We start from the raw sequence: 12,734 nt of genomic DNA, 5'->3' as shown, positions 1-12,734 counted from the left end.
GTACCTGACACTGTTTCAGTGATCCAGGCTTTGTTGCTGACCACATGACCTCATGTGGTGTTGAGAGGTGGACCAATCACATTGTGTGACATCAGATAGAACTGGTGTTGTTTTAAAGGCATTAACCATCAGCATTAGTATAAAAATCACACTTCTGTAACTGGGGGAGTGAAGTGTTGTTGAATATGATATAGTATACAAGCGTTTGTAATATTGTATTTATGGAGGTATAAACGTATTCCATTGTAAAGCTGTACAGTACACATTTAGAGCCACAGTGTATTAATATAAAGTAATATATATACGTCAATGTCTTGATGTACAGTGAGTGGTCGGCTCTGTTGAACACTTACACATTCTAGGAGGCTGACAGTTTTTTTTTTTTTTTTAGAAGCATTCAAATTCTGCAAAAAGCAGTGTGATTACCAATCTACTGTTGCGAAATTGGCATTTAACAGACAAAGAGACTAACTCTCTGATTAGAGCTAATCTAGTTTCTCATCTACCTCTGTAAACAGCTATCGACTGACCCATTTCCACTCACATCTCTCAAAGACATGCCTATACACTCCAAATGAATATCTTTTAAAAATACCTGTTTTCATCCTAAGTGAAATATTAGCCATTTTAAATTATTTTTAAAACGCCAAAGCATTCACCAAGGCTAGTGACCGCTGGGAAGATGCAGCTGACTTCACAGCTGTGCGGTTATCAATCTTTCAAGTTTTTTCTATTTTTTTTATTCTTCCTTTTCCTCCAACCAGCATTCAAATAACATATTACCTGCTAATGCACAACTACTCCAAATGCTATGCCAATAGCAATGACACAAAAACCTAGAGAGGTTGTTAGCGAGCGAGCTCAAATTCTTTTTGAGGTGTTATTTAAGAGAATTTCGCGTAATATTTGTCATTTCTGGTTGGCGTTCTGTGTTTCTGTGTTGCCAGCTTATATGTTGTGGTACACTGCTTTTGCATAAATTGTGCCTGTTGCCATGCAATCAATCTCTCAGGCAAAGTGCTGTGTTGTGGTGGTGTTATGCCTGAATTCCACATAGTGCCTCATTGAAGTGCATCTTGAACCTTTGTGGTGTTAAGTTGTGTGTTAACCCCATGTTCTGTTTGTTCTGCTGGTTCCGTGAATATCTTGAGAACCGTGCTATCTTAGGTCTTATAGAGCTAATGTGCCTCCAGACTTTGTTTCGTCTGTGTTTAAAGCTATTTTTCATTTTTAATGATAAAAATGTAGGTTTAACATTCTGATGAATATATAGATGTATATTTTTAAAGAAAGAAGCTGTTTTTCATTTGAATTGTAAAAAAATATATATATATTGCACTGATTGTACTGTTTTACAGATGCTTTTAAGTGTAAAATATCGCGTGTTAATGGATGTTAAATGACTAAATGTATAGATATATAAATCAAATGTATAACAAATGTATGTCTCCAACAAACACAAAAATATATGTTTGAATTTTTTTTTAAAACTCTGTGCTAATTGCTAATTGCCTTTTTGCTGTTTGGAGTGACTTGGTGGTCACTCAGCAGACCCAGTAGTGGTAAAATATGGTATTAACAGACTACACTGAGAACACCAAGTATGGGTTTCTGTTGATGTACACTGATGTCATTAAATTACTACCATTATGTCATTAAATTACTACCATTATTATTTTTATCTAATTTCCCACAAAGCAAAGAGAGGCTCTGTAGATCTGTGAGTAGGCAACTATAAAAGTGTCAAGACAACTTGTTGAGAACCTGAATCCAACTCAAAGGTGTTACTCATTCAAATCACAGTGATCTTACACTATTTTCAAATGCTCATGATCTTTTTTAATATATAATCAGAAAGGCATAAAAAGAATGATTCTTCTTATTGTAGTTTTAAAGGCACTGGTTAAATTTTATGATTCAAATAAATAATTCATAGAAGTTAAATGAGAGTAAAGCTGAAATCAGTTCAAAGAGCTATGGAGGCTACGGGCAGAAAAATTCCGTGTTTGAAAGAGTAGCCAGTGACTAGATGCAGTTATCCCAAATTGATATCTCCGGCAAACATGGTGATAAGGAGGATGATGGAGAATCCTGTCAGCAGTCCGGCGTTCTGGATGAGGAAGAAGATGACCTCTGTCTTGGTGCTGCGGTCCTGTCCTCTCTGGATGCTGTTCATCTCTGGAAACTGTATGTGTGTGAGAGAAACAGAGCACATCTCTACCTGTGACACTCAACCCTAATTTAGCACCGATCACTACCGTACATCTAACATTATCGATCTGCCTTTGATGGATGACAAGAAACTCAGTGACAATCGACAGTCAATTTTAATGAAGCTGTATGATTACATCAGTGACATGTGATGTGCTAATTCATGAACAGCAAGTACGGTGCATTGGGTTTCCGATCCGGTGCACATTTGCACATGGTTTTGGTAAATGGCTAATTAGCCCCGTTTGCCTTATCAGAGCAATACCGAAGATAAGGTTATCTCATCCTATGGTTTTTGTGTTCAGTTTTAGTGTAAGTAAAGGAAGTAATTAGTGAAAACGGAGGTGATAAATAACTGCATGGTTTGCAAATTTCTGTAGTGATACTTGATATCGAGGAACTCAGAACAGGTACAGCAAAGAGCTAATACGGTCACAGTTCAGAACAATATCCGCTCGTCTCTGGTGTAAAACATAATAAATGTCAATTTGATTATTTAGCAAAGACAGGAAATAAGATGTAATCACTCTTATACTGTGGATGATTAAGACGCACTGTATTAAAAAGGCAAGTGACCACAACGTGTACTCTTATCAATGCAATAACCATTAATAGCAGAAATCATCGTTCACATTTGTAGGAGCAACAGGGTAATGGCTCCCAGAATTCACTGCATCCTGGCAGACCAGTTTGATAAGTCATATCAGGCTAATATAAACTTAACCCACATGCTATGCTAAAACTGCGATAAAGGAAAAAAAAAATTCAAAAATAATCTCTAGCGATGTAAAAGTTTATATGGGAACAATGTGTTTTCTCTTTTACAGTATTTACTCACCATATCTGCCAAGGCAATGTAGAGAAACATGCCACCAGCCAGGGCAAAGATCACATTGGGAGAGAAGTTGCTGCCGACAATGACTCCAATCACCAGGCCTGCATAGCAAGACATGGCTGATAGCAAATTGAAGAAAATTGCTTGAGGAACACTCATCCCTGAGTTCAGCAGAATCACAAAGTCACCTGCAGGAGGAGATAGTGAGCATAGGTGAGGGGTGTTTTGGGTACACTTTCGAAACATCAGTAAGTAATGTCCACACGGCGTGCATTAATAAGAGAGAAAAATGTAATGTCAGCGTAGTGTAATCCAGTGTATGTGATTATAAGTGTCTGTCTGTGATTCTTTGATTAAAAGAGACAGGTTGCAATGTTATCTTTGTCATTCTTCATTAGTTTAATTAATGATAAATAGACAAGAGTAATGAATAAAGGAATAGTGCAGAAAGTATACACTAGTCCCTTTTTAAGTACCTAGAGTTGCAACACTTTAAGATTTGGAAAACAGTCACGTTTTTCGCTTACTCTCATCATCCTCTGTATCCTCTATTCCTCCCTTAGCTGTGTGTGTGTGTTTGTGTGTGTATGTGTGTGTTCCCTCACCTAGCTCATGGGGAAATTCTTCACACACTATGGCAATAGAGGTGCTGAAGCCAGTGAGTACAGACACAGTGAAAGAAGCACCGATGGCCAGGCCATCAATGAAGTTGTGCAGCGCATCACTTAGAGAGATCATCCACGCCACAGTCCTCACTTTGGACAGATGTTTCCACCGCAGCCAGCTACAGGACTCCTGTGAAGTCAGCACCTCCTGGGGTAGACACAGAGGGTGTTTTTATAGCCTATGTAATTACACATCTCAGCTCAGGATAAGAATGTGTTGTTGCCTGTCTACCTACACAATTCCATCTGACACAGATTGATTTAATATAGGTTTGCGGCTTGGATAAGAAAGTATGAAAATGCTGCACTGGATTTAGGCTAGGGGTCATTGTAGTGTCTCACCACAGCTGAAACAGACTAAAACAAACACAGCTGCCTCGGTACGCTTGGCCAGTGGTCCACCCTCTGAACTCCAGAAACACTACAAGCAGTTTCAGAATTAGCAGTCGCCTGGAGAAATGTTCCACAGCGCAGAGAGGAACTGCGAGTTCACGTGCTATCAGCTCACATGCTAATGGGTATCTGTTTTGTATTGTAACAGAAACACTATTTCACTTTGTGACTTTGCCCCACTTTCAACAAATATGTTAAAATATTGATTTGTTTAGGGCCTTTGGTCTCACCCAAGGCCAAGAGATACTGCGTCATTTTAAAACTTTCTGTTAACCATTAACATAATATCAGTGGTGTAATTGCTACTGTGGTACTAGTACATGCACCCACATCTCACACAGTTCAGAGTTAAGGTATAGATATACAGTTAGTCTTTCTTGGAAACATTGGGGTCCCTCAAGAAAGATAAGAGTGTCGTATATGGCGGCACACTGTGGTCATGAACTTCAGAGTGTTCTAGGTCAATATACTGTCCTGGTTAGTTTGCCATCTAAAGATCCCTGCCTTGGCAATTCATTTTTTCTCACTGAGTGAGTGTTGCAAGTCTCTGAAGAACTGCCAACTTCAAATGTCTGACAGAGAACAAAAAACTATCTTTCAGTCATGCATGTGCTCAGCAATCTTAGCAAAGGCCTCTGAATTTCATAGAGAGACTGCAACTGTGTTAAGTCTCTTTATATTTGGTGAGCAAGTTGGGTTGACTCGATGGCTGACTCATGAAAAGCAGCTAAGAGCGGCCATATTTAATCCGCCAACGGGTCTCAGAAGTAACTATTCTTTGGTATATATTAATAGTCTACAGTCATACCTGATGTACAGGAGGGTCAGAGGTCACACTGTCATTGTCGCTGAAGCTGGTGACGGCAATGACTGTGTCTTTGTCACACACTAGTCCATTCTGGTGGGGGTTCAACTGAGGACTCTCTGGTGGCCTGAAGTGACTGTGCCCATGCTGTGAGACCATGAGATAAGAATGACCATGGAGATATGAAACTTTCCACTGGCACGATACATAAACAGATCAAGCTGAATAAAATCCAACCTCCATTTCAGTCTTTAGCACCATTTTCAGGATCTTCTCTGTGAAGAAGAGTAGGTAGAATCCACAGAAGATTCCAACAGCATTTGCAATGTAATTGTCTGACTTTGGGTCAAATCCCAAGGCCTATAATGACAGAGAGTGAAGCCAACGTCATAAAACACAAATAAGATGCAGATTGCCTAAAGTAATGGTAAAGGACACTTCAGCAAGGACATGGGTTAAACAACTCACCTCAGGTATGAGCTGTAGCACAGCATTGGAGAAGAGTGTGCCAATAGCCAGGCCAATGAAGTAAGTAAGCACCTTGGGGAAGTAGGGCTTTCTGGTAAGGGGAATAAGAGCCAGACCAAGGAGAGCGAAGAGGTTGATCAGAGTAACAGCCAAAAAGCCATATCCCCACACTGCAGTGTAGAGAGAGAAAAAGAGGGCAATGCATGAGCTCTGATTCACTTAAGCTGGTAGTCTGTACTTTTGTGTATGTGGAATCACAGTAATCCGTAATTGGTTTATAATGTACCAAACAAGGTTGTTTGATTGGTTTTGCACGTGTAAATGATTAATTTGCACAAAGCTACGCATGCTATGATCAAAGAAACTAGTTGGGTTACCCATGACTCATTTCACACAAATCATACAGAGGAAGAGCAGTAAAAGAAAAATACATGGCAATCATTTAATGATAGTGGAAGTCAATTCTCAGCAACTGCTCTCGGCAGAACTCACTGACCTGCAGCTACTGTTCAGTTTTGTTACAGAGTGTAAAGTCTAATATGTACAATTAAAATGGTGTGAAAGGCCATTAATAACCACTAAATTGTTATCAAAACTATGCAGCGGACATACACTTTATGGTTGTACAATGAACCACTCAACACTGTGTTTAGTTGAGCATGTGAACGCGTCAATTTCCATCCCATCATCTGACTCTTGATTCATCTGGAAGCATGATTTATTGTCAGTGAGGGTTGTACTTGAGCTGTTAGTCCATTTTACTCCTACCTGTCAAGCTTTGAGGACCGACTGGGATAGATGTATTTGCAGCAATAACTGTTTCTGTAAATACAGACTTGTTATACTATGCTAAACAAAGAACTTGTTCTCAGCAGACAAACCTTATCACTTTAATGATTAAAGAATCACTGTCCTAGGATCTTAAGGGGTACATCACTTTAAACTGGTTGAGTTTTAAAACTGGCTTGCGTAGTGAGCTCACCCTGGGTATAACTGGGTCTGCCCAGTTCTGTAGCTTTAGTGGAGCAGTGTGGCAGCACAGCCTGGCTGAGGAAAGCAGGACAGATGGTATACAGGTGTTTCTCGCCAAAGAGGCTGAAGTTCTGCAGCCCGTAGTGAGTGAGGATCTCCTGCCCTGACAAACACTGTCAAACACAGCCAGGCAGAGTGCATTGATATTTTACCTAAAGCAGCAAAGCTTTGCACTTCACTCTGTGTTTGTGCAATACTGAAAAGCAGGCATGTGTGTGTCTTTGTATTGAACATATCTTATCTTAATGATCCCTAAATGTGTTAAGAATGCACATGAGATAAAACTATATTTTTCTTTACTGTTCCGAACAAAAAAAAAATCACTATACTTTCGACGTACAGTCTGTCTTTGCAATTTCATTTGTAAACTGTAAAGTAGGCCTAAAAACTTACCCTTTTTCATAATACTTTAATATCTCCATAGAGTGAAAATATAACACAACCATGTAACATATTAATTTCTTCAGTAGTAATCCAAGAGGTGTACGATTTCAAGCTTTCTAAAATAATAGCACTTGGGACTTACTCGTTGTTGCTTAAGCTCACGTCCCTGGAAATCCAAACGTTCTCCTTGAACAACTGTCCTCAGTAAATTGTCAATTCCTTCCTGACTGAGGGTACGGTTTTCGCCATAAATCCATAGGATGTCTTCCAGAAAAGAAGACGATTTATCTGTGAGCTCGGAAGCAACGACTGCCAAGAATCCAACAAAAGCAGTTAAAGTTAACGATCTTGGCCGATCATTCATGACTATGCCTCTCTATATGGCCGAATACAAGTGCTAAGAGTGTCTCCTGCTGAGCGGTCGTGAGAAAGTTTCGTGGGTAGTGTCAGAGTATCATTATAAATAGTGGACTTTATCAACGAACCAACTTTATTGAACTGTAATGATAACTGTCGTTAGCAGTTTATTATCTCCTAAATAACGGTAATGAGCCAGCGTGTTCTCATTTTTGTAGACTTTATGTATATTGCGCCTCCAGTTGGCTGTGAACTCTCTGCCCATCAATCTGTTTGACGTCCTCTTGTCAGAATGTGACAGATCTTGTCTTGCTAATACACTGCAAATATTGTGGGCTTTTGCTCAAACATGAGGAAAAAGGCAAACAAATTTCTGCATCAGAAACCTGCAACCCCTGAGTTCATTTAAAGGATAATATTTTACAGTTACAAGAAATAAACCCCAAAACAAGTCGGCTAAAATTCACGAGATAAAGTGCCTCGAACTTTGGAATTTTGTAGGCCTGCGTAAATCCTTTGAATTCATATCCTGCATGAATTCAGTTAGTTATAAGTGGTTCAGTTAGTTGTTAGGGAACAAAGTTTAATTTAGTATCTCCACGACCTCTCCTTCTCCAGGAAATCACAGACTTTTTAAAATAATGTAAAAAGTAAATGATGATAAGTAATGAAAATAATAAATGATGATTCTTTAAAAAATGAGATGATTGAATGCTGTCTGCATTTTTCAGACTGATTTCCGTTGCAATCCCTTATGGGCTGTCACACATGACCAGCAAAGCTTATTTTCAAGGGTAATTTTTCCATTGTTTAGAGAGATGTCACATATCATGTTCATCTCACAAACCAAAACTGACATCATATCGCACGTTTACGATTCTTAAGAACAGCCCGTGGTAACTGGGTTAAGGGAAACTGTAACGTGTATTAAATCCTGGCAGCGCTTGACACACTTTATCATACTCGTAGCTCTCAAGATTTCTTAACTGAGTAACTATTATTTCAGCATTTAAAACTGCTGGAATTTTTGACATCTTATATTCAGCCCAGTTTTGCATTGAACGATCGTGTGATTACATATTTGAAAATATTTCTTAAATTCAACAAACACGTGAAACCTTTTCTATGCGCGAAAGTGTGAAAACGCTTTCTTCACTTTCCTCAAACGCTTTTGTCGTTACTGTCGGTTTTTGTAACTTTAAAGAAATGTGTGAAACTATCTAATGTTTGAACTGTTGTCATCCACGTTCAGCAAATATATTAATAATTCTTCATATTTAATGAACGTCTTATGTAGCCTGTTTTAATGTGCATATAAGCTTGGTATTAACGAGGCTCTAAGCCGAAAATGAATGAATAAAACAGAATTGAATTGAATTTAGTACAGACAGGAATTTCATAAAAAAATTAATGAACACATTACTCCTGAGAACACATTACACAACACTCAGATATAACATACCCACATTGCTTTACTGTGGTCACTTAAACGTTTATTCAAAGACCACATCTTAAAGAACCCTGAAACCGAATCATTATTACTCTTTGCCTTACATCCGGTGAAAAAAAAGGCGCAGAACATTTTCCACCAAATACATTATACATCAAGACAAACATTAAACAAACTTATAACTTAACAAAACAATTAACTTCATGCATTATGAATACACAGATGCAAAAATCCGTCATAAATATGAACACCCCCCCCCCCCACACACACAAAAAAAAGGAAAAAAAAAAAGTCATAACTTCTCGATGATGCTTGTGAAGACGACACCTGTGCGAAAGTTTTTTTTGTGGGGAGAACTTAAGGTGAAATAAATCCTTCCTGAAGGAGGGGGAGGTGATTTTAACTTGCAGAGGAGTGTGCAGAGAGGTGATTGTCTAAAATGTAGGAGGCTCGGAGTCGTTTCTCTCCGTCGCTGTCGTACTGGATGGCCTCCAGCAAAGGTACACCGTTTTGTCGCGTAAACTCCTCCCCCACCTGGGCAATGCAAAGGAGAAAAGATAATAATGGCTCAAAACTAGTTTCATAGTCACAGATAAAACTTCATCCTGGGCTAAGGTACACTCTGAATGGAGAACCATCATTCAAAATGAACATTAATCAAGGAGAAATCTTAATCTTCATCTGAATCAGTTCCTCTACGTTAGCTACATCATATATCACTTGCATATGTACACATATGTGATCTCCTTACCTGTGGGCTACTAGCTAACAGCATATGCAGCACTTCCAGACTGAGTATCACGACCTCGGGGTCAGCCATTTTGAGCGTGGCACAAAGCGCTGCTAACACTCCTGCTCGAGTCAACTGGACACAGTATTCCATCCCATAATGTGCAACGTTACCAAGAACTCTGAGGACCTAGTTACAGAGCATGAAAGAATGTTACTTATGGAAGCTGATTTACAATTAAGAAACAATGATCAATCACAAATTGCAATACAAGTCAGAACTAAAGAATGAATCTGTGTCTCTGCCATTCACTGAACAGGACAGGCAGAACAGAAAAAAAGAAGCTGTTCACAAACAGGCTTGGTTACTGTTGTCTCATTGAGGAGATCTCCTCATTACCATAGTGTTGATTCCCTGGGAGAAGGGCAGGAGCTGGATCAGAACCGGGACCAGGTTACAGAACAGCAGAGCTGAGCAGAACACACTTGAACCAGCTGATGAAATGAACCCCCCCCCCCAAAAAAAAAACACAGTCACTTTAAAGGTCATCTGGAGAGTCCAAACAGGGCAAATTATCAGGTCAGTTATATGATTTAATCTTTAATCTTAATCTTAATCTTGGTGTATGTATGTAGATCAAATGCTAGCTGGGGATTGGCTGTAGCACTGTCGTACCTGTGAGGTTGTTGAGGACCCACAGACTCTCTCTGGCCAGGGCAGGGTGAGGCTGCAGGTAAGTTTGAGTGAACACACACAGGGCGGCCAGAATACGGCTGTCCTCAACATAGAGTTCAGGATTCTCGCCTTCCAAACTCACCAACAGGTTACCTAGGCAACGCAACAATGGCCAAAGCAACTGCAGAGAGCCAGAAAGACACATCTTTTTTTTTTAGGAATCAATCAACAAATAAATAAATTTAAAAATTCACAAAAACATAACACATATTGATGTAGCTTATAGTTAATCTGTCACAGTGTTTTATTTTCTTATGGAAATCTTTAGAAAATCTGTAAACAGATGAAAGCAGTGTTTTTCTATCTTGATTTACCAGCTCAATGCCTTCCTCAGTGCTTCCTCTGGCTAAAGTTCCACCCAGTGCTATTAAAATGGAACTGCAGTGCGAAAGAGTCCCTTGGTTCACCAGCACTCCAGTGTCCACGTCACTGTAAGAGGAAGCTGTTAATAGGCATGTGTGCCTAACAAAGTCAGCTGGACTCATGAAAATGACTTAGCGTCTCACCTGCTGCTTAGATAATGAAGACACCATGCGCATTCGATGGCTGGCCCTAAACCAAACTGAGGATCTGGAGTCAGCATTGACAAGAGGCGAGGGATAACACCAGAGCCCAAGACCACGCTACAGAAATGACAATAATACTCTTCAGTTTCACATCGTTTCAACGCGCATCAGTTAAATCTATTTATCGTGCCAAATAAAATCCACCTACGGGATGATTTTCTCAGCGGCATCTTTGGCCTGGATGAGTTGGGACAGGGTGAATCCGACTGCCTCCATCACGGCCAGGTTTGACCTCTGATTCTAAAGACACAGAACCATCAATATACAGAACATAATGCAATCAGACACCAAATGGCCATGCAGTGGTATTATAAGGTCTCACGTCTAGATTAGCAGAGGGAATAAAGGTGATCTGAATGGGATTTCTGTGATGGTTACCTCAGTGCAGTTTGCCAGTGCTGCCACTACACCCTGAGCCAACAGTTTCTCTCTTACTGCTTTGCTCTCTGCACACAGATTACCTAGAGTGTAAAGGCACAGCGCCTGATAGGGAAAGAAAGAAAGACAGACAGTTAGATAGACAGACAGACCGCCAGATAGATGGATAGAGTAATTTATTTTATAGATAGAAAAGCAATTTATTCTGAATTGAATGACAAAGCTGTATGGAAAAGCCTGCTGAATCTTTAAATCTGTACCGTAAGCTTGGCGCTCTGGCCAGAGAGATAGGTGAGAAGGTATGGGGTGGCAGGGAGGCAGGCAGAGCCCACTGTGACGTCAGAAGAATGGGACAGCTCATGGAAGCACTGGGCTGCCTCTAAACGACACTGGGCATCAGAACCACTCAGGAGGCCCACCAGAACATATATACTATTCTCCAGTCTAAAGCAACACGCACACACACATACATACATGCGCGTGCGCGCGCACACACACACACACAAAGTAAGCATGAGATAACAGGAAACATTATTGAGAACTGTAAATCTACATTAAAATAAAGATATCAAAGAATCACATGTCAATACCACAGCTGAAAATGCACAGGAAAAATGTCCGTCAAAGTGTGAAATCTCACAACAATGCCTTTTTGCAAGTTTTTTTTTTTTCCCAAAGATCTCCACAGAATTATCCATATGAAGCCAGCAAAGCAAAAACGTCCTCAGGCAAGTAAAGAAAAGTCTGCCTTCAACACCAGTCAGATTCCCTTTTAAGATTGACTTCCATACTTCACAAAGGTGAGCTGAACTTCTGGGTTACGCAAGGCTCTCCTCAAAACCCTCAGATGAGCCACTTTCTCCACACCCCCAGACTGGACCTTTCGTACCATCTCCAACACCTGACCAATACACAGAGAACGAACACATACAGTGTTCCTTTTGTTATTAAAAAAAGTGTGTTTTTGGAAGGCAGCGAATCAATCCTCTGGCTTTTGTATTTTGATGAATACCTGATCATGAGATACAGGCACGCTGCTGATGTCCATCTGCCCTTCCACCTCATCCTCATGCAGTAGGAGTCTTTTACTGACGAGCTGTTTATCTCTCCGGGCCTGCCTAAGCACTATGGAGTGATCAGTCAACACTCGTGTCTTTATTTACGTAGCATGTCCACAGTAATTCATAACTAGAAACACAGAGACAGAGAGAGAGAGATACCTTTTTCATGTTCTCTCCTCTTCAGTTTGAACTCCTCCAAACTGCTGTCAGAACGACGGGCTTTGTGGCCAACTGCTTTCAACCGCCACATTTTTCTGTTATTTTACCTTATTAGGCTGCTTGGTGCATGATAGTCGATACAGTGATGTTACTCGCTAACTTGCTAGCTAGGTATAAATTACACGGCCAGCAACGTTCACGTCTCGTAAAAGTCTGTGCTATTATACTCGATTCACATGATGTTTTTACCTCGCTCTTTCAGTCAAAGCCTCACTGCAGTCATTTCATAAAATTAACTACTAATTAGTAAATAAATATTCTCCCCTATTGACACCGCCACTACTTTCATGTCTTCTTCTCTGATTTTTTTTTACGACGTACATTTCCGTTTTGATTCTGCAGTCTCTACATAGCTCCACCGTTTGATCAACTGGGGAAGTACATACAATTAAAAAAAAAAAAAAAAAAAATCAAACAAATGCCACGTGTATGTAAAAATATTTAT

At 39.9% G+C, this 12,734-nt stretch overlaps 2 protein-coding genes across 3 annotated transcripts; both read right to left on the bottom strand.

The window, feature by feature from the left end:
* Positions 1-1,828: 1,828 nt before the first annotated feature.
* On the bottom strand, positions 1,829-7,289 carry LOC115805354 (zinc transporter ZIP8). 2 transcript variants are annotated; one of them, XM_030765910.1, is made up of 9 exons: positions 6,936-7,289; positions 6,360-6,522; positions 6,146-6,199; positions 5,378-5,547; positions 5,147-5,269; positions 4,913-5,056; positions 3,652-3,859; positions 3,050-3,234; positions 1,829-2,185 (listed from the first exon to the last, which is right to left on the bottom strand). In XM_030765910.1, exons 1-9 carry the CDS (start codon positions 7,155-7,157, stop codon positions 2,036-2,038), a joined length of 1,419 nt encoding a protein of 472 aa, XP_030621770.1. In that variant the 5' UTR covers positions 7,158-7,289; the 3' UTR covers positions 1,829-2,035. The 2 variants fall into 2 exon arrangements, with proteins under 2 accessions (XP_030621770.1, XP_030621772.1); XM_030765912.1 differs by lacking the exon at positions 6,146-6,199 and having other exon boundaries at positions 6,936-7,288.
* A 1,617-nt stretch (positions 7,290-8,906) lies between these two features.
* On the bottom strand, positions 8,907-12,320 carry tmco6 (transmembrane and coiled-coil domains 6). The gene is made up of 12 exons (XM_030766608.1): positions 12,230-12,320; positions 12,022-12,134; positions 11,801-11,910; positions 11,270-11,453; positions 11,010-11,114; positions 10,780-10,871; positions 10,572-10,688; positions 10,380-10,494; positions 10,006-10,186; positions 9,730-9,824; positions 9,352-9,519; positions 8,907-9,134 (listed from the first exon to the last, which is right to left on the bottom strand). The coding sequence occupies exons 1-12, from the start codon at positions 12,318-12,320 to the stop codon at positions 9,000-9,002; spliced, it is 1,506 nt and encodes a 501-aa protein (XP_030622468.1). The 3' UTR covers positions 8,907-8,999.
* Positions 12,321-12,734: the final 414 nt, after the last annotated feature.

This window comes from Chanos chanos, chromosome 2 (assembly GCF_902362185.1).
Source record: "Chanos chanos chromosome 2, fChaCha1.1, whole genome shotgun sequence".
Taxonomy (NCBI): domain Eukaryota; kingdom Metazoa; phylum Chordata; class Actinopteri; order Gonorynchiformes; family Chanidae; genus Chanos; species Chanos chanos.
The sequence above is the reverse complement of the archived record's forward strand: the minus strand, read 5'-3'. Positions and strand labels throughout refer to the sequence as shown.